The sequence below is a fragment of the Taeniopygia guttata genome, chromosome 1A (assembly GCF_048771995.1).
Source record: "Taeniopygia guttata chromosome 1A, bTaeGut7.mat, whole genome shotgun sequence".
NCBI classification, from domain to species: Eukaryota; Metazoa; Chordata; class Aves; order Passeriformes; family Estrildidae; genus Taeniopygia; species Taeniopygia guttata.
In genome coordinates, this window is record NC_133025.1 from 25503325 (window position 1) to 25528640 (window position 25316).

General features: G+C 38.0%; 1 protein-coding gene and 1 long non-coding RNA gene across 3 annotated transcripts in view; both read left to right on the plus strand.

The window, feature by feature from the left end:
- The first annotated feature begins 977 nt into the window (after positions 1 to 977).
- On the plus strand, positions 978 to 12423 carry LOC140681693 (uncharacterized). Its single transcript, XR_012052758.1, has 2 exons — positions 978 to 1096; positions 11655 to 12423. It is a non-coding gene; the product is annotated as an uncharacterized lncRNA (long non-coding RNA).
- Positions 12424 to 21805: 9382 nt separating this feature from the next.
- Positions 21806 to 25316, plus strand: part of PPP1R3A (protein phosphatase 1 regulatory subunit 3A) — a 33781-nt gene continuing 30270 nt past the window's right edge. For both annotated transcript variants that reach the window (XM_072921743.1, XM_002192775.5), the window contains exon 1: positions 21806 to 22656. In XM_072921743.1, the coding sequence (XP_072777844.1) occupies positions 21863 to 22656 (794 nt within the window). In that variant the 5' untranslated portion in view covers positions 21806 to 21862. The remainder of the gene's footprint in view (positions 22657 to 25316) is intronic.

The following is a 25316-nucleotide window of genomic DNA, read 5'->3' on the forward strand; positions in this document are numbered from 1 at the left end:
AGGCTCAACTTAGAATATATTGAAGAAAGTATATTCAGCTTCCTTGGATTAGTAAGGCAGCAAGATTTGCATTTAAAATAAGTGTCCAGATCCTGCACCCTCTCAGGCAGGGTTAAAGCAAACCAGAAAACACGGCAGGGTCAGGGCCAAGGCAGCTGCCTGCACGCCTGTTAGGTCTGTCATTGTTTGTTTTGTGTTTCTGGACTTGTAAGCCCTTCAGGCCTGGAGCACTCCCCATGGGGCCTGGCCAGCCTCCACTGCCTTTGGTGGGTACCGAGGAAGGCTTTGTTTGTCCAGCATTTGGCTCAGAGAGTCACGGCCTGGCTGAGACTTGTAAGTTGTAAATATAATAGCAGCAAAATACAATATACTTTCACTGAGATATGGCTGTGCTTGAACGCTTTTTCTGATACTGGGACTCCATGCAGACATGAAGTTGCATCCATATACATCAAGACAGTATTGGGCTCTTTGACACCACTATGATTGGTGTGGTTGCAATTCCACCCGGGACACGTGAAAAGGCAGTTTAAAACCTGCTTTGAAAAGCACATATGTTTATTTTCTCTTTTGTGGTGACAGGAACTCTACTGGCACTGGCACTATGGAGCAGCACTCAGAGGAGCGTGTCCAGTGGCCCTTTTGGTGAAGGAAGATGAATTGCTGTCCTGTTCTCATGCGCCAAGAACAAGTAGTGCAAAGGCAAAGAGCTGTGAAAGGTGCTAGAGAAACTGCCAACACACACACCCGCACCCTGGCGCCGGGAAACGCTCCATTCGCAGGGCAGGCGCAGTAAACCCGCCCGGTTTACTCCGTAAGCTCAATGACCTGCTGAGGGGTTCGGGTTAGGGTGGAGCGGGAATGCGACCCGCTCCGCCGGGCCCCGCTCCGCCGGGCCCTCAGCGCTGCCCCGGGCCCCTCTCTGCCGGGCCCTCAGCGCTGCCCCGGGCCCCGCTCCGCCGGGCCCTCAGCGCGGGCAGCGCGGGCAGCGCGGCGCTCTGGTGCCCCCGCGTGGCCGGCGGCGGGCGGGAGGGCGAGAGCCGCCCCGGCCCTGCCCCGCGTTCAGCGCTCCGCGCCCTGCCAGCGCAGAGGGAAGGTACGCGGCTTGGGCCTGTGCGGGGCATGCTGGGGAACGTTCCGCGATTCGACAGCGCGGAACAGAAGGACTCTTATTTGGTTTTGTTTTGTTTGGGTTTGGGGTTGAGCTGTTGCTGTTGTCTGTTTTGCGCAGATCAGCACATCCCCTGCAGCGGACGGGTGCTGCTGGCGGGCTGGCGGCTGTGCCGCAGGGTGGTCCCCGCGCAGCCCCGGGATGCGCCGCTCCCTGCGCAGGGAACCCCCGGACAGAGGCAGCTTGGCGTGGGGGAGGTTCGGGGCAGCCCGTGGTGCCTGGAGTGCAGCAGGCCGACTCAGCTTCTTTGGTTTGTTTGGGTTTTTTCCTCCCCCAAACTCTGTATTCTCAGGACATATCTTTTAGAGCCATTGGGTGCAACATTTCTTTTAACATTGTGCCAGAGATCAGGAATTGCGTCTAAAATGTTACAAATCTAGAGAAAAAATCTCAAGGTAAATTTCTGCTTCTGGAATTGGAAGAGTCTTGATGTGAATCAGGTCTGTGCCACCTTATTGGGTGTTTCATCCGTAAGCCTTGGACATAACGTGGTATAATTTGGGCAGTTTCTTTCCATTCTGTTTATTGGAGTAAACAGGGTCTGAATAAAGTCTATCAGAGAAGCTAGGAGTAAGCAAAATGCTTGCTGGAAGGGTGACCTGTTATTTTATGAGGCATCTGCAACAAGAGTAGCAAAATTTCATAGTGCAGCCTTTTTGGTCCAGCTTTACCTTTTTGGTCCAGCTTTTCCCTTTCCTTTGTGGCAACTACCATCTGAGGAGTAGTATCAACCTCCTCTTCACAGTTAGGGCATGCAGAAAATCCTGAGGACAGCTGGTTAAAGAACCAGAGGGCTCAAAATAGTCTTCATTGCAGTCTCTATTCTTGGACCTTTAGAGTTGAAACTTAAAGTCTAAGTTCCTACTGCTGGAATTATATTTCAAGCATTACTCCCTGTGTGCAAATATATACAATGTTAAGTGTAATTTAAGGTTGCCTGTACTGGGGTTTTCTAGGCTTTTTTTCTTCTTCTTTTTTTTTTTTTTTTTTCTTCTTGTAATTTTTCTACTTCTAAGGTGTATTTTGTGGCTGTGCTCTAAATCTATGCTCTGAATTTAGGAAAGAACACTGCAGTGCTAGAACCAACAGTAAAAATACCGCTTGAGCATTTGAGCAATGCTCTCAGGCACTTGGTGTGACTCTTGGGGTGCCCTACACAGGGGCAGGAGTTGGACTCAATCCTGATGTATCCCTTCCAACTCAGCATATTCTATGATTCTATGAAAATAAAACTTCTGTGAGTTCAGTGATAAATTTCCTCTGCACCCAGGAAATTCAGATCCCGTTGAAGGCAATGGCAGAAATTCTAGTGTTTTCAAGAGTGCAAGAAATTCCTGCTATCCTTTGCTTGTACAAAATTGCTCATTGAAAGTGACAAACATTGCAGAGTTTTAGAGCTCTTCTTGGAAATAAATTGTTCAGAAACCTGCAGGTATTTTATGTGGTCCTGTGTATTATTTCAACTAATGAATCAGCTTTAGGACTGCAGAAAAAGGCTTTACATGCTTGATCCTAAGGTTAAAGTCAATGTATAGTAGTATAAAGGCCATATACTATCAAATCCATATATATCTAATTTATGAACAAAGCCGCTTTTTCATAGAAATGGAAAAATGCATAAGTTTCATATCAGAAAAAAGTTCAAACACTGCAAGCCAAAAGAGAAAGAACCGATACCATGTATTGCCTCCAAGTGGAAGATTAGGACCTGCCACATTCTGGAATTTAATGATAACCCATCTTGCATATCTGAACATCTGCACACTACTTAGAGTTGGCATTAGCTGAGTCACTTGCTACTTTCAGTTATGACTCCCTCACAAAGAAGGTATATTAGAAAAATCAATAGAGAAATCAATACATTTTACCCAAGTTATCAGATCTGCTCCGGATGCTTAAGTTGCTAAATAGTATTTGATTCAAATAAAACGGATCTCACATCCTTTCTATTAAATTGAGAATTGGCATATCGTTCTCTTTCCTCCCTTCACCATTCCCAGTTGAGAAACGTTTGCACTCTGGCACCAATTTATGTGGAATTTCAATGTGGTTTTGAAATAAAATTGATTAACATTTTCTCTTCTGAAAAACTGTCTTTACATCATCCCAAAGATTATGGGAAATTAGATTGTATAAATAAATGCTTTTAGTTTATTTCCCAAATTAAGTAATAATGCAGCATAATGAGGGGTTGCACAAGGGATCTCTAGGAGTACTTGGAAAAAGCAACAGTCAGTGAAGTAGAAAAATGAGGGAACAAAGACTGGTTTTCACAGTAAACTGTTTCCATTGAATTTCATCTCTAGATATTACATTGATATTTTATGTGCATACAAATGATGTTCCATGGGAACACTATGGGGTAAATTAACAGTGCGTTGCATATGGATTTAAACATGCAAATGACAAAAATAGCAGATAAATATGAAGAAATTGTGTCCCTAAACCACCATGTACTTAACTCATTGATAAACAGGAGCATCAGGAAAGAATTTTAGGACATACTACATTTTGCAGGAAGACACATAGCTTTTGCTAAAGGTGCTGGTGATGCTCTGATTTTTGGTAAAGTCCTTATTCAATTCTCGTATAACAGTATTAACCTTTAGTGTAAGACTGATTTTTTTTTTTTTTTTTTTGGCAAACTCATTCTTGTGGCAGATATATGAAAAAAAGCTAAATCCAGTGACTACATGGTTTCAGGGTGGTAATGGGACGAAGTGCCTCTCATGCAGGTTATAATCACACCCTGGCACCCTATCAGTGAACTTCCAGTGAAATGGGAATTGCAGTTATTTCCATAGCTTCATAACTGTGTCACCAAAGAAACCCACCACTACAATTTGCAACAAAAACAACCCTTATTGACAGTTCTAAGCAAGGGACCAATGTTTGAAGGAATGGAAGCACCGATGCTATGAAAAGCTGGGGAAAGGATGAGTCTATTATACTGCATATGCAGTTCCCCCCTGCAGTATGATTTGCATCTGTTTACACAGACTTGCAAGAGAGCTGGAGAACTATTTACAAAGGCATGTAGTGACAGGCCAAGGTGTTCAGTTTAAACTAAAAGAGGGTAGGTTTAGATTCGATATTAGGAAGAAATTCTTTACTATGAGGGTGGTGAGACACAGGACCAGGCTGCCCAGAGAAGTTGTGAATTCCCCATCCCTAGATGCATTCAAGATCAGGCTGGATAGGGCTTTGAGCAACCTGGTCTAGTGTAAAGTATACCCTCCTCTGTGACGTACTCACAGAGTAACCTCTGAGTTAGACTGTTGTTGACACAAACTGCCAGCATAGCCCAGTATCTTGTTTCAGACACAGTCAATGCACAAAAGGGTTTCATCTTCCATCTCAGTCTCTTGTGTCAGTCTTGTGTCACTTGCCTCTATGAAGACTGATATAAGGCAAAACTTGGGACACCAGGATGCTGCTAATTCACTAGACACATCCAGAACCTCAGAAACATTAACCTAGCTTCCCCCCTTCAAGACTCATTGCCAGCCAACCTTCTGCCTCTGAAAATATCTCATTTTGAGCTGAGTGTCGCTGCTGAGAGGACTGAAAAGCATGATTGTACATGCTTTAATTAAAGGTCACAGGTCTGACAGGCTGTGACGTTATCTAATATATAGCTTTTCCTTTAGAGTAGCAGATCACCATTTTGTGAGACTGTACATTTTCTGAGTTCTGAACACTGCTCCCAGTTCACTCACTCACACCATTAACGTGACAGATCCAAAGCAGTGATGAAACTTTGTGAGAATGCAGTAGCTCAGCCCCTGCTTGGGCCAGGTCACTGCCACTTTTCTTTTTTTACATTTTCTCCTGACTGAACCAGGTTTTTGAGAGGCAGGTGGAGTCTCTGATAAGCCAGAGTGAGCAATATCTCTGATTCAGGAACGAACAGACTTTATGCCAGAGCCTATCCCTCTTTGCCCCATTGTCTGGCTTCTCCCCATTGAACAAGTGGCCCTGTCCCTTCCACATACTCAGTGTGGTCACTTCGTCTGTATAAAACCTTGCTTTTCAGAAGTCCTTTGGTTCCCACAATTCCCCTTACACTGGTGTGCAAACTGCAAAATATTAAAAAACAACAAACAGTAGAAGCTTATGGAGCCTTCCAAATTGAAGTCCAAAGTAAAGAGAATTATCAAAGACAGCAATTCAGAGGACACAGAAAAAAAGGGAAAGGGCTCTTCCCCCTCTCAGGTCCTCTTTCTGGGCAGGTAGCCGCCAGAGAAAGGATGTAGGACCAGAGTCCTGCCATGACACAGGAAAATGCCACAAAAGGCCAGGAAGATTCTAGTCAGATGTTGAGAGGAAATAGAGGAAAACTGTAGTGAGGAACATGTACCTACATGCTGCTGTTGTCTTCTCCATCTCTTCAACATCCCTGGAAAGTCACATTAATCTTGACCCTCACTGGCTCCCATTCTACAAATTTGGGACCATTTCTTTTGTTATCAGCCTTCAATACTCAAGCTGTTCTTACTTCTCTTTCCCTTGTAACATGTGTCCTTTTGACTCCTGCAATGAATCAGTGTCATTTGATGCTATTAAAAGATTCTGACCCGATCTGAAATAACTCTAAGAGGCTGGGATAATAAACAACTGTTAGATGATCCACACTGAACTGAGGCTAACACATTTTGAATTCTAATTTTATTCAAAAATATGATATTGACACTTTTAGGAACATGGAGATGGTTTGTTTCACTTATAAAATGAAATATTTGACAAAAAGCCAGGTATATTGGGTATGTTGGAGAAATTTCTGCCACTTAGTTAAGAAAATAGGCAGTTTGACATAGCAGGTACAGAAAACCCTGCATTTAGTCTGTCTCTCTTGTAAGTCACAGAACATAAAAATTCATAAAAGTATATTTAAGGCTGTTGTCTTCATTCATATAGGCACACAGGGACTTATTTTTGTCATACTGGCTTGCACTCCTCAGTAAATCCTGGAAGCCATTATTTCACTATAGGTGTACATAGGTAATTTGCCTGGAAGAGTCAATTACTAATGTGGAAAAGTCTTAAGTATTTTGTTAAGATACTACAGAGAAGTTTACCATTCTGCAGACAAAAGGGTAGTTTTGTTTTCAGTGTAGTTGCTGTAATAGTTTTCTGGAAAAAAGGTACTTAAAAAAATTCTGCTTTCCATTAGAATTAAAATTTTGTTTCTCTTTTCAATATTTGTTTCTTTTTTCAATATTTGTTTCTTGGAGGGTACTGTTTAAATCACAGCATAAATTCACAGTAACATCCACTGGCCATGTTAGGCCATGTTTCTTCTTTGGTCTTTCAAGTGACAGTGTTCTGTTGAAGTGCAGTTAGAAAAATTAGCTATTCTAGCTGCTTTTCACGTGCATACATCAAACTGCCATTCTAGGAAACAATCCACTGACATGCTGGATGCTGGAAACTTGCCTCTGCTTTTGTTTGCTAATAGATTACTTTATTAATTCCAAAGGTTTTGCGAGCACCTTGGGTTTTTTTCCAGCAGAGTTTAATTCATCTGTTCTCATTCTATATGAATAGATGTCTTCTGGTCGCTGAAACAGGACTGTGCCTTCACATTCATTCCCCGTACTAATTATTTGAAATGTTTGATATCCCAAATGTACAAACTGTCATTGGTCTCTGTGGAGTTTGTCAGATTGCACACTGATGCTGGGTTTTAAGAAAGCTTTTGTGCCTGCTTTTTGCTGCCTTTCACAGTCATTTACCTTGGCACGAAAAGTAAAGTTGACTTGCATAAGTTAAGAATCACGCTATTAAGGAAAAATATAAACCAAAATATGAATTTGACAAATGAAATTCCAGGTTGTATTCTCAGAGTTATGATGAAAGTGGGTTTTTTTGTTGGCTTTTTTTTTTTTCCTGTTGTTTAGATTATTTTTTTAACAAGCTACAGTGCTACTAACACTCCAACATTCAGAAGTCAGGTGCCTAGAGGACCAAAAGATTGTCCTGAACTTCATTATACTCTGAAACAAAGACGTGAGAAAATTGAAGAAAGGAGTAAGAGTCTGTCTTTGTGCGTGTGTTTATGAAACCCATTTGAGAGGCAGAGGAAGATCTCTTATCTGCTCCCTGACATATCATGTATTTGGAGTGAATAGAGAAGGATGTGCTGCAGCAGGGACTGCACCTTCAGACAGCCCTCCTTGCAGGAAGCTGCCCTGAGCTACTGGACTATGGGAACATAAAATATCCACTTTAGCTTTCACTGACTGTGCATTCCAGAGCTTTGCAGAGGGACCAGCTTCTGCAGGAAAATCAGCATGCCTGGGAAATATCCCATGACCTGTTGGTTGGTGCATATTCCTTAAACTGAGGTTTAAATCTTTTGGATATAATAGGAATACAGTTAAATGCTTTGAAATTGTTGGAAAACAGATTTTGATTTTTAGTTTAAATATATACACACCAAAGGATAGCACTAATTTTTCATCTTAGCTTAAAGTACAACAACCAAAGTCCTAATGTCCCTATGCTTGTGATGCACAGTAGTCATCAATCTGGCTGCTGAATTATTTCCTTATAAGATCATTTAACTCCAAAACTTCATATTATACAGGTCACGTGCTCTGGTGATATTCAGAAGGGAATTGTCACTTTCAGACAACTAATATCAGTCATTCTTCTATCTATATTTGGATTGCAGGCTCAGGAAAGTGTGATGGCAGTTATTAACTGCTCTCAAGAAATCCACTTGCAAGATGGATTTATTTCTTGATTAATGATGGAGATTATTCAAGTATTAATTCCAGTTTTTTATATAGCAAACTTGATATCATCCTTGTTCTCTCCACCCTTAAAATTACTATGATTACTCTAATTGTTAGAAAGCTATTATTTGATTCAGATTTGCAAAGTAATTATCAGCTAGTAGCACATCTGCCATTTCTCACTAAATTTTGGTATGTATTGTTGTATCTCAATTAACAAAAGATCTACTAACTGAAGCATTGCTGTATGAATTCTAGTAAGGCTTTCAAGCATGACATAAATTTTGTCCTGATTGATTCTGACTGTTACTGTGTGCTCTTTAATTTGTTGCTTTGCATTTCAGAATTGTCTGTGAACCTAGTGCTTGATGTTTTAAACAATGATTTCTTCATCTGCAGCAATCAGATGTACATCTAGAAGTTTTAACAGATGGAGTATCCTTTATGACATTATCTCTACTTCTGCTTCATGAGTTGTATTCTCATTGCCTTTTTTCTTTGAATGTGTCACAGGCTATGCAGATTAAACAGAATTACAGTTTTTAATCTCGTCTTTGAGTTAGTACTACTAAGATGATGGGATAATCATCTGTACATATCTAGCTTTTCTGTCATGAATATGAGGAGGAGTGAAGGCAACCAACACACTAGCTATTAATACTGGAGCATCATTGATGTGGTTTTTACACCCACTGTACTTCGTATATAGATTTTTCAAGTTGTTGCAAAGTTATATCATTTAAAGACGAGATTTTGAGCGCTCATAAATATGCACAAGTGCTTGTGTGCACACCCAAACACACATACTTCAAATGTCTGAAAACATTTCTGTATTAGATAAACAATCTCAACAGCCTACTATTGAGCTGCTTAAAATTGTTCTTGTACTGAAATATACTTAGTTCGGTTCATGCGCAACATTGCTTAGTTAACACTGTAAATTCTTCTGGATTACCAAATTCTGTGGACATATGTTTTCTGTAAAAACACTCTCATGACTTTTTTTAGAAACTATTACTGAGTCATATTTACTATAGTTGAGCTAAGAAATCTATCAGGTACACAGGAAAATTAGTGCAGTATGGTCTTATGATAGAAATAAAGTCTGCAAGCCTCAGTTTTACTTACTTTATGGTCTGTTGCTTCCAATGAAATTAGTTTTTTTTTTTCATGGCTTTTGATAGAATCAGTATCAGTAGCTATAGCTTCTTTCTATATGGTTCTTTCAGGAGTTAAAGTCTTATTCCAGTATGTTGACATAAGCATCATTTTTTTCTGTGATGAACTGGGAATACTGGGACCCAGGGTTCTTCTTCTCTGACTTATCTGTGCCATACATAAGATGGTAACACGGTAGAGCCACAGGAAAACTTGAAGTGGGAAATTCAGATTGGAATGAAAGACAACAAAGGAGCACAGAAGCGGCAAGACAGAGTAAATGCTGAAGGAGGATGAGGAGAATGAAAGGCTGACATAATTTATGCTGATGACCAGATCCTCGGTTCTACTGGGAACAGATAAGACACAGAGAAGTCGTTCAGGGAAATCATATGTAATGTCCTATTAAACATTTAGGACATTTTAGTCTGTGTAAATACAGACTAAAAGAGTTTTAAAGGTCTCAGGAGAGTCTGACCTCGAACTTTATTTAGTCACATAATCTATGCCGACATATCACAGGGACAGGGTGGTCTGTGACTTCTCTGGTGGCTTTCAACCATTTCAGTAGCCTCTCCCAGGACGTTTCGCACATGATGGGATGCACCTGGCTGGGAGTCGGTATTGGAGAAAAGATTCAAAACTTGGTCTGTGGTACAAAAGTGGTGTAGTTTGACTTGTGTCTGCATGATCCATTTGGCATGACACTGCCCCTTACACAGAAAGAATTAAATTTGTAAGTGATTATTGCTATTTCCTGTGTAATAGGAACACTTTTAACTTTTTTTTTTCATATTTTTAACATACAAATATCAGATTATACCAACCTAGAAAGATCCTAATTAAAATTACACTTCCCAGAAATTAAAGGAATTAGCTACAGGAGGGCACACTTAAATCAATCAACCATATCTGTGTCCTTTATTGATCCCAAATTGGTTCAGTGTGATTGGGACATTTTCATTTTCATAATCTTATTTCCAATTACACCATATCTCAAAGAAACTTGGAGTGATTCCCTTTTTTTCTTTTTCTTCCCCTCATGGTGTCACTACAGGCCAAACCTGACAAATTCTTTACGTATCTATGTACATGAGCCTCAGCATGCTGGATGAGGCATTTCTGTTCTGCTGCCTCCAAAGGTCATCTTCTGTAGCCTGTTCAGGGGGTACAAGACATGGATAAGTGATGGATGATCATAAGTAAGTGTGCATAAGTGAGTGGTTAGAGGGCTTGCAGGCCTGCCTTTCTACAAAGCTTTCATTTGTGCCCCTGGACAGTGGCTATTTTCAATATGAAAGAGGAAAAGTGTCAGAGTCAGCAGTCCTGCTGGGCAGCAAATGTATCAGAAATGTAACTGTATACTAACATTCTGTGCTTATCAGGCAGAGCTATCTTAAAACTTAAGTTTTAGAATAAATATTTGTATAATCTGGTCAAGATCAACCACTGCAAAGTTAGTATAGTAACTTTGGCTTAAAATTGTTACCTCTATATTGTTACATGAGTTAAAGGTTTGCATGTTCAGGCCAAGTTCTCTTAGTGCTCCTCATTAAGACATAGTTTATTGAAAGTGTTAGCAAATATTCAAAATTTTATTTAGTGCAAAAAGAAGATGAAAGCAATTGACAGTTTTTATTTGTGTGAGCATATTTTACCTCCATCCCAGCTATTTATAGCATACACTGGCATTGCATCTGTGGACTCCTAAAGTAGATCTGCTGTAAAAAGATGACCTCTGTCTTATTTATGGGTATAACAGAGGATTATAGTCAAAATGCTAAAATTCTGTCTTCCTGATTTTTTTTTTATCAAACCTAGTAATACATTTTAGCTGGAAAATGCTGAAGTTGTCAACATGCATTTTTTAGATATTGTGTTCTTGTTGGATTTTCTGTAATTCAGCATCTGTAACTGTTGGGTTTTCTTCTTAGGGGGTCTCTTACACCATAAGTACTGCCTCATAAATTCCTGTACAAGCATGTAATTAATCTGTTTAATTTTCAAGAACATTTCTGTCTTCTCATTAAATGGTAATTTCCTGTATCAGAAATCCAATGTCCTCTCTAATTGGAGGATTATATTTCAAGATCAGAAAATTATTTATTTTTCTATGCTAAGTGTATTTGGGGGTTTAGAATTCAGGTAAAATGCATATCTTGATTTTTTTTTTCTTATTAATTTGAAATTTTTACTTCAAGTTGTTTTCAAATTAGTACTTCGACATTTTCATCACAAAATGACATACTAACCCTACTCCTTCAGCTGAAATTAAAAAAAACCAAAAAAACAAACATTATTAAGATTGCAACGTCAAGCTTTCAGACACTAGGGCATGGGAAAACGGCATCTTGTCTAAATAGTGTATTCATAACTTAGCCCTTACCTCAGTTGAAGGCATTAAAATATTGCCTGTAGTTGTATGAAAAAAATCTGGTGTTTTGCCATATTTCATATCCAAGGTGGACCTTTTTTCTGTATTAATTAAAATAGTGCACTGGGGAAATTGTGGGTATTGTTTGTAAAGTATCTTCAAATTCTATTGGGGTTTACAGGAGTAAATAGTGTTTTCTATTTTATTGCAGTTGCAGCTTGCCTTGGAGATATGGATTTGCCTCTTTCTTCTGCTGCAGGACAAGTTGTTGAAATCAAACTTATCAAGATAGTCACTTGTTTCCATGTTGCTTTGTGTCTTGGGAAGATTCTGAACACTGCGAGTGGAAAGCCAGGGCAATGGGAGCTCAGCTGCTGGGCTTTGAGAACAAAAAGTGCTCCACAGTGATGTCGCAAACCTGAGGTCCAAAGTGAATGTGTACAGCTGACCTCAGACTTCTAGGTCTGTGCTGCAAGATGTTCCTCATCTCTCAGGTTATTTTGAAAATAAATTATATTATGGCTTCAAAGGATAATAATATAATAGTGTTTGGGTAATTTTGTCTTCAGAGCAGTGTTTGAACTATGCACAGTTAGAAAGCAATGGATACCCACCAAATGATTAGGACAAAATAAATAATTGCTTATTATTTGAAAAGAATCCTCCTCCAATGTGGCATGCAGTTGTTGTACAAACAAACAAAAAGTTAAAACAAAAAACATAAGAAAGCATATGGACAGCTACATAATCATAGTGGAAATATCTAAGATGGGAGTTCTCAATCTATGGTATGTGTATCACTAGTAGTATGAAAACTATTTCAAAGTGCATCTGAGCAGAAGAATGTCTCCTTCATATGACTTACTATTATTTCATTCCCACATGGAAACTGGAATAAAGATCTGGAAGTGCATGTAAGGACTGGTACATGCCACATTTCCACCATCACCGGTAATCCGGTAAAATAAAATTCTTTTTCCTGAGCAAACTAAAATGGTTACTTTGAGAACAAAGGAAAACCTGGTAAGTAATAGGTCACAACAGCTCAAGCAGTATGTCATGTTGTACACTATAATATCCTTTTCCAACTCTTACTTAGCAGGGAAGATGAAGTTAAATGACATTGTGTTATTCTGGGAATATCCTCAGGTGTACTTCACAAGCTTTTGCCAAGTAAGCCCAGTAAGAGCAAACAGGAGTAACTTGCTCTTTAGTGTAATTTTAAAGTAATTTGCTGACAGCTAAAGAACTACTTATCCAATACTTAAACTTTTCCCACCTACTACTCATGAAACCTACCCTGACTCTCCTCCTTAGCTTTCATTCTCATATGGTTATAATTGCCTGGCACTCACAATCTGTGTTCCTTGGGCTTCTCACAGCTCCTAGATCAACGCGTCTGAGCTCTGTGTCCCAACTCCAGTTATCTCTGTTTCCTCTAGCCAGTCTTCCCAACACACCTTCATCCCACCTTCCCCACCTTCATCCAGTTCTCAGGAACTGCAAGAGCATTTCGTGACTGAAGCACTGCAGTGCCTTCATCTGCATTTTCTGTAAGCTAGTGTGTCAAAGGAAGTTCTTCTAGTTTTATAACTTAGCATACCTGGGTTTTTTCACGATAATTCTTGTTACACTTCCCTGTGTGAAACTTCATAAGTTTCTGCTACCCTGAGGTTTCTGGATAGATACATAGATTTAAAAAACGTATTTAAGAGGGCACTTTATAACATCATGTACTCTGCAGCTATGTACATAAGTGTGACTATGTAAACAAAAAAAATATAGATATAAGCCTAAGAAATAGGTGAAAACATCTGAAAAATGAAAATTTCTTGAATGGACTATACCCAGCAAATGGGTAAACTCTTGATTAGACATGTTGCCTTTAAGCAGTCATTTAAGTAGGTTAATTAATATGTGGCCATGCATTTAAAAAGCAGATTTGAACTTAAAAACATATTTTAGAAAATATTGCAATCCTATTTCACTTGGAATATTTATTAATCTGCACAATTATTCAAACAGGAACAAGTATACAACTTAACAGTTAAGGGTATATAAATGTACAGAGATTTTTTTTGATCAATACAATGCATCAGAATTAATAGTGTTGAGTGAGTACTAACCAATGTATAATATTAAATGAGTAGAAGAACAATTCAGTGTTGCCAGCGGTATGAAAGGTGACAAGTACAATTTCAAAGACATTCTCAAATGACAAAGGAAAAATTTATTAATCCTTCCTTTTCAATACAATGTAAAAGTAAATATATGGTTTTACATATTTGAATATATACTTATAAATACACATACATGTGTATTAATTTGAATCCAATAGAGCAGTAGTATACAGTAATATGATTGATACAGAACAATTTAAAAATCATTTCACTGGGCAGTCAGTGTGAATGGATTTGTTTTTATACTGAAGTAATCTATGCATGGCTATTGACTAGTAGAATTATTAAAAATTCATTGTTTTGGTTTCAAAGCAAATATACTTAGGTAATAATCATGGCTAATCAAGGGCCTATATAAGTAAGCAAGCTTTTCTGCTGTCTTGAAACATATACAAAAGTTAAAAATTGTGCAACATATATCTTGACAGAGTCCCAAGCTGCCTGTGAAGTTATTCAAGCACTTCAAATACTTTCTAGTACTTACAGATGTGTCTGAATGCTTCACTTTGGTGCTGTTTTTGAGAAAAGAATAAAAGGGAGTTAGGGAAATCTGACAGAATATGTAGGAAAATATTCTGCTGCATAACTGAAGTGGCAGGAGATCCATAAAACCAGTCCCCAGAAGTGCTGTGGGGTTTATCAGTCTGTAATTGAGGTGAAAACTTCCCTATGATTTCCCCATGACTGTTTACATTCCACTTTTGGTATTCATGCACAAACTGCAGTCTGTCAGCATACGGAAGTTTCCACAGTGGCTCCAGAAAAAAATGTGTTTGGTAAAGCAAATTTGGTGCTGGGTAAGAAGGATAGTGTCCCCATGGTGTGAAATAATTCACAGCAAGACAGTGCTCTACCTCCTTTTGGTGCCCTCGCTTTCGTGACCTTCGATGTTGCCGGAAGTCCCCGTTAACAAAGTCATTTAAGTTTGATGGGTGAATACTCCAGTAGTTTCCTTTGCCATCCTCACATCTTCCCACCTTGATGAAACAATCATTTAGTGAAAGGTTGTGCCTTACACTGTTCCTCCAACCTCGACCTTTGTTCCTGTAAAAAGGAAAATTATCTTCAATATATTTGTAGATAGCAGCTAAATTCAGTTTATTTGTGGGGGAAGAAAGTATCGCCTTTGCAATCAAAGCTATGTATGACAGAGGTGGTTTATCCAGAAATCTTCCTTCATCCACAGTCACAGGAAGACCCTTTTTGGCATGTATGTGAAAGCTGGGAATTCGGGGTGGAATCCCTTGAGCCAATTTTCCTTCTTCTTCTCCTACTGTACAGATGTCTAGACTTCCTCCATTGTTTTCAGAAGAGTCTTCACTCATTATAGCAGCCTGAAGCCCAGCATTTATTTTAAGCGTTCTGATATTTTACTGCAAGTAGCCAGTTGAATAATTGGTCCACTGAATATAACCAGCAGGAGAAAAGAAAGTTGGATTGCAAATGTGCTGCTCTCACATACCCAGATTTCTATTTTATACTCTGTTAAGTCAACATTCTTAACAACGAAAACTGAACTGCCTATGTTTACAAAAGTCAACGTGCTAGTCCTAGCTGAATGAAAAAAAAAAAAAACCAAAATAATTATACTATCTTAAGTACGAAGATAAACAGATCATGACGTTAGCCTCTCACTTCATTATAATCTGAGAAAACACCCTTCAGTGTTCCCCATTGAAACATAATGATTAATGGGAAATTTATGGTGCCTAGATAGAGTTGCGAAAGGATCAGACTTTCCAGTGATATGCAGAACAAACTGAAAACAACGTGTTGGTTCCTGTGTTCTACACTTAGTCAAACATGTTGTATTTAGTACAATAAACATTTGTTTTACCTGCTGTTAGAAAGTACTGTGTGAAAGGAAACTACCTATCAAATTTTATAGCTGCAGTGTAGCTATTCTTGGTGAAACTGAATTAAAGAAAAAAAAAAAAACCCAAACACAAGTTTCTCTCCTTTTTTTCTTATTAACTCTCTGACAGCAACTAGCTTTCATGCTGCATATGTGAGTGACCAGTTCTGCCAACCCAAGAAACAGCTTGAGGGAGCAATTACTGCTCAGAATCAGAGAGTTTTGTGCTCTGTCACTCCCAAAGCACAAACTGTCACTTGAGCTTTGACACGGCCCTCAGCCTCCTGTGGTTAAGGAAAAGACAATCATCTCATCTTGGAAAAGGTTGTCCAAAGAAGTTGTGGATACTCCCTCCCCTTAAAATTTCAAGGCCAGGTTAGCCTGGATTCTGAGCACCGTGGTCTAGTGGATGGTGTCCCCACCCATGACAGTGGGGTTGGAACCCCAAACATTTCCAGGATTCTATGATTAGTCTAGGAAGATTATTAAGTATGTTGAAATATGTTCTGAAGCAGAATGAAACAATGTGGTGGAAGCTTTGAAAGAGGATATATCTTCTTTTGGGTCACTTTTGACTTCCAAAATATGTATTAGCAAATGAGGTCTGTGTTTTGAGGTATCAACAATGGCATCAGAGATTTAACTTTATAAGGCTGAAGTTGATGCTGTTGTTCAGGATCTTTTGGGTTCTGAAAATAAGCCTTGGTTTCTCCTTTCAGCTAGTTCTGTCAAAGAGAGAGGGGCATTAGGTATCTATTAAAATGATCCCTTTCCTCCTGATCTTGAAGTGATCATCTTGACTGATCATCTTGATAGGGCCCTTGTAAGCCTTGTCCCAGGGTTTCAAATTGACCAACCCATGTTTTAGTTGGCAGCCTGATATCCTTAGATTAGAAAGTAAGACTCATAATGCAACTACAGGTTACATGGGTTATCTAATATTTCTGTACCAGGGCAGAATTGCCACCTGCTTGCTTCCAAGATTTAATAGAACACTTTTCCAGTAATCATTGTGAATGGGATGTACCTGGTATTTTAACAGCCTTGACTGTTCAAAAATCCTAGTGATGACATGATGAGCTATTTAACAAGTTTTTTTCTTGGTCTTCGGTCTCAGTAATCATTTCTTTTGAAGGCATTCATTTGACCTGCTCTATCCCTACTAAAAATTTTATCCCTGAAACATTCTAAAATTGCCATCTTTCTGTTACTGGTAGTTTTTCATAACCTTCTGATGACTAATTTATCCTTTTTTTTTCTTCTTCTCTCTTATTTACAGCTGAATGGTTGCCAAGTCATAGCAGAAATTATTGAGATTATCTCTGAAATGTGTGATCTGGCACATTAGACTATTTATTACAATCATGCCATTTCTGCTGTTTCAACTTTTTCTGCTGTTTCAGCAGGTTATACCTAAAGGGGTTCCTACAATAATAATATAAAAACTTGATTTTAATTCAGAATACCAGATTCTCTATATTAGGTTATTTCTACTGAAAGTTGCATTTTTGTGAAACACTGCAGTTGTACACTGGAGAATGAATGCTGCCTACTGCGACAAGGACTGTGTGCTCCCTTCCCCATAGCTCCAAGAAAGAAACACAGAATCAATTACATGTTCTGCTATTTTAGTAGTAACTTTGTAAATTGAAGGACTCTAAAGAAGGACAAGGCACAGAACCCAAATTTTGAGTGCCTACAAATATCTAAATTAAATTAATAATAAAGAAACAATCTTTATTAGAGTTTTCAATTTTATGGAGAGGCTTTCAGAAACTGAGGAAATTGAAGTTATTAAAAGGAGTCAGTCTGAAGAATTAGAAATTTAAAGGCGGTAAATGCCCAAAAGTCAAATACATGATACTTGAACTCAAATCCTATAAAAGAAGAAAAATTGTGTTTAAAGGGTTCCATATCTGAACAGATGAACAGCTCTTTCAGTGACTGAAGGAAGATCCTACAGGGAATGAAAGACAAAAGGGTGAGCAAAAAACCCCTTGGAAGGGCTGCATCTCCCAGATCACAGTTTTTGGTTTTCCAATATGCCACCAAGGAAAATATTAATCCCAAAATCCTGGGTGTCTTACTTGTTTTTTCTTTCTGCACACTATTTCTGAAGTTAGCTTTTATTTTCCTCTGAGTCTTATCATTAAAGATTAAAATTCCTCCCTTTGCCCAAAACAAGATGCCATCTAAAAAAATAAGACAAGTTCCCTGTTTCATCCTTATTCTTTGAGGGAACCTTCTTGCCACTTGAAATGTTTGCAGAGCTCTAACATTAGATGAACAACCTTCATCTAGTTTTATCTGAAGAGAAGAATAAGAGACAGGGAAAGCATACAGTATATTCTTATTATGCAGACTTTTTCAAACCCTGGGAAGAAGAGTCCTCTTTTAATGTCTGCATACACTTTACTAAAGCATCATTTTTGTCGCCACATTCTCTTCAAAGCTGCTAAAACACTGCATGGTTAGAAATCTGAGATTTCCCACAAAGAACCACAAAAATAAGAGGCTGGCTTTATCAGCCAGACTAGTTAAACAGTTTATCCTGTAAATCTGTCAATAAATGATGTATTGTTGAAAAGATGAATGAGGATAAAAGAGAATTTGGAAATTCGGTTCCAATAATGTAATCTGTTCTGAATTTTCACTGGTTTTTTCCTCTGCCCTTAATTTAGGTTAAAGAGATGTTTTTAAATGTCTTAGTATTTATTGTATGAATCCAGACTATCCCCTTACAATAATTCTAGTGTTTCTTTTTCTATGCATATATTTACAAAGCCTGTAATTTTTCAGCTTTGTACTGTGAAAACAAGCACATGTTTTTGGGAGTGGTTTAGTTTATGTTTTGGGTCACAGAGTAGACCAGTTGCAGTCATCAGACAAAGTTTTGTTAAAAAGTCTGACAGTGCTTACAATCTGTAATGAAGAGCAGAAAACAATCGAGTGCAGCCTTTGTCCTCACTCAGCCTTTATTACTAAAATTTAACTATAGTCACATGGAATTTAGAAAGAAAATGTTGCCTTAGTGTAATACTGTCTTTTCTTCTTAGCTCTGCATACTTTAATGTAGAATTAAAGAATTAATTGTTGTTTCAAAATACCTCTCAAAATATGCCATCAGTGTTTCTTTCTAAAGTATATAACCTTTAAAATATTTCTTCTACCTCTGGTTTAGCTCTTTTGACCATTCAACAGTCAGCTAGAACAGTGTTCTCTGTAAGGAGAAAATGTATTTATGCCTTATCCTAATAGATTTATTTAATAGCAGTGCAGAAGGTAATATATCTCATACTATTTGCTAAATAGGTGCAGTTTTCTAGGGCACTGGGGAATCCACTGTTAGGAAGCCAAGTGGAACCAGATTTTATACTGCTCATCTTTAGTCCATGCTTAAGACATAATTGTTGTCTGCTTGTTGCAAAGGTATAGCCTCTTTTCTTCCAGTTAAGGCAAAGAAAGAACAACTGGTCAGTGCTAATAATAGATATGAAAAAAATATTTGACTGTAGTTTTTGTTGCTCTGTTGTGTGTTTAATTAGGTCCAAAGCCTGCTAATTCTGTAATGTTTTTCCCCTCTAATGTTTACTATGCCGTTCAATAGAGAAGATAACCCATATAGAGCTGTCTTTATTTTCTACACATTTTTAATTCTATCTGTTGTTTCTGCTGTTACTTAAACAGTGTTTAAGGACACCTGGAAACTATTTGTCTTGATTCAACATTTGGTTTTGATGTGTTCAGAGGAATGAGGCTTCAGTAAAGAAGTCATTAAAGTCATTAAAATTTTAGAACATTAAAATGTTCTAAAATTACCTGCTGTTGTTATACTTTGAAAGGAAATAGCTAAACTGTTGTCTGATTTAGGTATTTTAGGACATCATTTTAAAAGATGCAGAGAAGAAATTATATTATTTTAATTATCTTGTTTTCACGGTGTTAATGCAATCCTTATATGTATATGTGTGCTTGATTTGGTGTAATTCTGTCTGTATCTTTTGGATAAAAATATGTGAACTTCTATGAAAAGTTTAACTCTGTGCAAACTGTTCAGACAAGAACTAAATTAAATGGAGAACAGACATAAATCTCTCCATTCTGCACTGAAGAAGATGAAGCTTGTAGATAGGACATTATTCGCAACTAGAGTGTGGTCTCCCTCTATGCCCAGTTGTGCTTGTTGGTCTCCCTCCTTATAACCATTGGTATTTCTTTATTGTACACAGACGGAATCTTTTCCCTCTTTCATATTATTTCTTATACACCATTTTTCTGTTTCCTATTTTGACTGCCCTTACTAAGTACATGCTCTTTGTCTAACTAGATAATGGCACGAGACTGGAGACTTTGTCGATCAGTGATAGCACTTAAACTAATAACTACACCTGTTCTCACCTTTTCTTCCCATATCCCATATTTATTTACACCCAGGACAGAAGTAAAAGATTTGAACTAAGTGAATGGCAAGCTGGATAGAGAGGTACAGAATAATATCCACTAATTAATGTCACTGACATTAAGTAATTGATTTAAACACAAATATGTCTTTTAATATGTCTTTGTTTTCAGAACATTCTGCAACCTATCCTTCCTTCCTTCCTAAGCAGTCCTTGTCACAGCATGATGGAATGCATTGATTTTTTTATTAACTTGGGCATAATATCTAGTCTAATAGCTGCTGAAGTCTATGGAAAGGTTCTCCCTAACTGAATTAGTGTTGGACTGGGCCAAGACAAATCACTGTTTGGTTTCAGCAATCATTAAGAATAGAAAAATTGCAACAACATTAATCAGTAAATCAAAACTCTCTTTAACCAGTTTTTAACCTATTTTCATGCAGTCTAGAGGCAAAACCAGTTTCCACAAGTTTTCTTTTTGTTAAAAAATATAGCATTGTAAAGCACTAGCTCAAAGTCAATAACATTCCTGGAGTGTAGGAGTTATGTAGTTTATGGTAAAAGCTATTTTTAAAATCTCTTCTGATATTCCTTTGTCTCAAAGAATTAGGAATGTTTTTGCAGTAGCAGGTGGGATGGCTATTGAAGGGTTTTGATGGAGCATTAGTAAGACATGGAGATGTTCTCATGGGATGGAGGGGATGCTGCATCAGAAAAGATGATTTGTGATAAGATGCCATTTACCTTATTGTCTGGAAATAGACATAACAAGATGAGCTTTAAAGTTACCAGTGAATCTATGACAGGGGGAAGGATTCAGTGTCCTAAATGAAGAATTATGTTTCTAAACTGTACTGAAATCTGTGATGATGCTACTAATGCTGTCAGTCTCTGGCATGATTAATTTCAAGATCGTCTCACTATGTATCTTAACTTGTACTGTACTATTAGATTATGGCGTTGGCTTACCCTTTGATATAGGCAAGGGAAATAGGAAATATTAAATGTTGTGATGGAAAAAAAGTGACATTTTGAGATCAAGATCTTTGTTCTATAAAGACTGAATCTTTCTATGCATGGAGTGCCATGAAATGAAAGTCAAATGCTATCTGAATAAGTTGGTTAAGAAGACGCTGTTTCATATAATGGGAAGATGTCCTGCACAAAGATTGATCACCCTTTACGTTTAGTTCTTTCTTCCTCCTGTTTGTGGCTGTGTGAAACAGGTTTTTGTTTCAGGGCTGGCTGCTAAAATTAATTCTTTCACTTGCTTTTCTCCCCATTTGCCTGGATGATGCTAAATGCAGTTTACACAAGATAATTTCATAATCTAATTAATGGTGAGCTCAGCCATATTTACAATGGGACATTACAAGTTCATTTTCAGTGTACTCACTTTCATGTTTTATTGCATTCCTGGTTTGAAGTGGTGATGGCCACTTCTTAGCTAGAAGCTGGCATAGTCCTCATATCTGGCTCACTGGGTCAGCATGGTATAAAGTTGGGGCAGAATGTGACATTGCATTTTATATCTGAAAATACTGCAAAAATGGCCCTGAAAATATATATAGGAATATTTTATCAATATAGAAACTTTTTATTCTGAAGTATACATCCTAATCAGAGAATAGCTCCTTATATCAAAATGATGATTTTTTTGTACAACATAATTTAATCGTCTTAAAATAGCTATGTACAATTTAACTATGCAAAGAAGACAGTTTCTGCTGTTCTTCTTCTTAGCACATAGAGCCACATAAAAATAGGGAATACAATATTTCAAATGTATCACCAAAATTGTAACATCTAATACTGCCAGATGGAGAAAGGCCAACATAGCTTGCACACCATAGCATCTATTAATAGACCCAACTCCCTTTTGCAATGTCAACTGTAACATTAATCCTTGTTTTAAATCATAGTATCTCAAATAGCAGCTGCTACTAGTTGTACAGCTCTCTTTCAGTTTATATCAGAGAGCCCAATGGAGTCTTTTGAAGGACCTAGTCAGGTTAACAAGGCTAACTTACTACGAGTCCCCACTGGAAATGATTCCACTTCAGACGACGAAGATGTTAATATCGACATTAAACTTCGTTTCTCCCCATGTCCTCGAAGACGGAATTCTTCAGCTTCAGAGGAAGAGGAGGCAGAGACTCCCACCAATATCTCAAGAAAAGTTTCATTTGCTGATGCATTTGGGTTTGATCTTGTGTCTGTTAAAGAGTTTGATATCTGGGAATTTCCTAATACAGGACAAGAAAATTATATAGAAGATGAAGTTTTCCCTCAGGATGAGTATTTTTTCTCCCAGCAGTTTACATTACCTGCTTCTCAAGAAGAACTTTTACAAAAAGTGCGAAAGCAGAAAGTGGTGTTGGAGTCAGTCCTGCTCCTGCCTGGGATTACCTGTATGAACGGCATTGTACGAGTCCTCAATGTATCCTTTGAAAAACAGGTGTATGTTCGCATGACATTGAATAACTGGCTCAGTTACTATGACATCCTCGCAGAGTTCATGCCTAATTCTTGTGGTAGTGAAACAGATCAGTTTTGCTTTAAGATTTCTTTGGTGCCTCCTTTCCAGAAAGATGGAATTAAGGTGGAATTCTGTATACGCTACGAGACATCAGTTGGTATCTTCTGGGCAAACAATGATGACAAAAATTACACACTGATTTGTCACAAGAAAGAAACTGTGCCCAAGGTGGATAATAAAGCCCAGAAAGAGGTTACAGATAGGAGTCTTAAAGGCTGCTTAAAGACAACACAAAGCAGGTGAGAGTACACCTTAATTTTTGGTAATTTAGAATATAGCTGGCTAATTCTGACTTTCTATGTATGCTTACTTGAGTCAAGACTGCCCACTGTAATTTTCTTCTATTTTACTTTTTTTGTAAATGAAAAATTAGACTGAGACTTGTTTTCAGTAAAGTGTTTGTAGATATCAGCCGGGGATTTTCTGCAGACAGATTAGTTTGGATCATAATTTTATGCATGACAATAATTTGAAAGGTAGTGTGAGGTTCTATAAACCCTCTATGCACTGTGTATCAGTTCTGATCTCTGTAGGATATAAACTGAGTTGACATCAATGGGATCTTTGTTCTAGACTAAGGTAGCTGTACAGTTAAAATAATTTGCATCCACTTCCTTTGTAAGTCAACAAAAATTTAAAAGCAAAACAAAAGCAAGGTTTTCATACAATTTATTTAATGGTTCTTTTTCTACATGCAATTATTAAATCAAAAATGGAACCGGTGGTTCATGAAGCAGAAGTGGATAACTTAGGCAAGAATCCAGCAATTAAAATAGCTGGTACAAACTTTTCTGCAAGTGGTTGGGCTATTCTTCAAGTTGCATATTAGGGCTGTAATTCCTTTCCCCTGCTACTGGTTCATGCTTCTGTTTCACAACTGGTGAAATGAAGTATGTTTTGTAAGGTAGAATCAGTAATATGTTAAAGAAAAAATGTATAGAATTTATCCTCTCTATACTGTTTTGATTAAGTATAGACATGTAATATGTTAATTATAAAGTGGCAGTTGCTAACTTATACTTTAATCGTATATAAAGAGAGACACAGGAATAGTCACTTCTGTTTTCCTACTGTTTTTAACTATGTTCTTTCTGTTAGCAAAACAGTGTTGCATGCAAAAATCTAATTCTCAATTATTTTCCTCCCCATATTTACTATAAATTATTTGGACTTTTTAAATTCTTACAGAATCAAATCTGTATTTTACCTGTAATGTCTCTTACAATACTTGGATGCCAGAACTAAGTTAATACTGTGGGTTTGAATTTATGTTGGGGTTTTAGTTCCTATACTCTTTCCAAATAAGACAGTGCTGTTTGATTTAACCGGTGCTCTTCCACTGACTGAAGTGGTAGGGAAGGTGGAACGGAACTGCAGTAGTGGGAGCTTAAGGAAGAGGGAGACAGCCAGGACTTCCTCTGTGCAGAACCTTCGTTCCCAAAACCAGACTTGCTGTGCTGGGAACTTCTGCCAGCCCTAATCACACATTAGCCTTGTGAGAAGTGCACAATAAGGCTTAGTGCTTGTATCAACACCACAAGGTAGAAACCACCCCAAGGCTAGCCCAAGGTCTGGTTCACAGCTGGTTCACAACGCTCTCCTGACAAGTGTCCTTTGGGCCAACTCTGGACCCCTCATAATGATACTTCCATGAAGGAACATCCCAGTATGTCAGAGCAGAGGGAACAATGCTTTTACGTGTCCTGTGGTCAATTCCTGACATTTGTGTCTGGTTTTATACATAATTTCTGTGTTTTAAGGAGTGTCACATGACACTCTGGATAAGTAGGATAGCCTGAGATACCCTGCAGAAGAGCTGTGATATCGAACACCATAGGCATGTGCAGGAAGTATGACTCCAGCCTGAGGTGAGGCAGCCCACAGGGAACAGATGAACATGGAGAGCTAAGTCTCAATTTAGTGAGCCCTGGGCTTCCAGATGGATTCAGGAATAACCTGAAAATTCAGGCACCAATGACATCTAAGGTCAAATGACTCCTATGTGTTTAATTCCCTAAAGTTTCTCATGATATGCATAGTGCTAGCAAAAGTTGTAGAAGTCTTCCTTCTGGGAGATACTTTTTTACATGGATATACTGAATGATTTATGTGTAAGTCAGACAGCTGTTTTAAAAAGTGGGAAAGGGGATAGCATGTCTTCTTAATATAAAATTACTTTGTTTCTAATCAGAATATAAAGTTGTCTCCCTCTATGTCAGACTGAAGAGGAATGCATATCTGTATATGTGTTTATACATACATACATACATATATATGTATTTGTGTATACATTAATGTGTATATTTGTTCATATAGACACATATACACATGTATGTTTAAAATATTTAAACCAAAGTGGTCAGATTCTTGTCTACATTAGGATCTACTACACATTTCTGTCAAACAATTGACAACCATGCACTTTCAAGACTCTCTTTAATGGCAGAAAAATATACAGAGACCTTACAGTAAATGCAAAAATGAGCTGCAAGTATCTTTGGAAGATTGTTTCAGTGGTCACCAAGACTTCTGAAACTACAGTTCTGGCAGTATGTAATCCAGGACTAATTTTATGCTACAGGGACTTCTGGCAGTATGTAATCCAGGACTAATTTTATGCTACAGGGACTTCTTTGAATTCAAAAGAGTCACAGCTTTTGCCAGTGTAAATGAGGTCAGCATCAGGGTCTTTTGTTTCAAAAGAGCTAAGATGCCAGCTTCCATTGCTCACTTGTTTTTCAAAGTGTCTTTGTACATGTTGCCCCTTTGAGTGAGGAGGAACACCCTGCAGACATCTGCAAAAGCACTTCATTATTCTCCTTCAGACCCTCATTAAAACTCCTTTGCTTTGATACCTCGGAAAAAAGCAAAAGAAAAACAAATCCCCCAAAATTGGCAA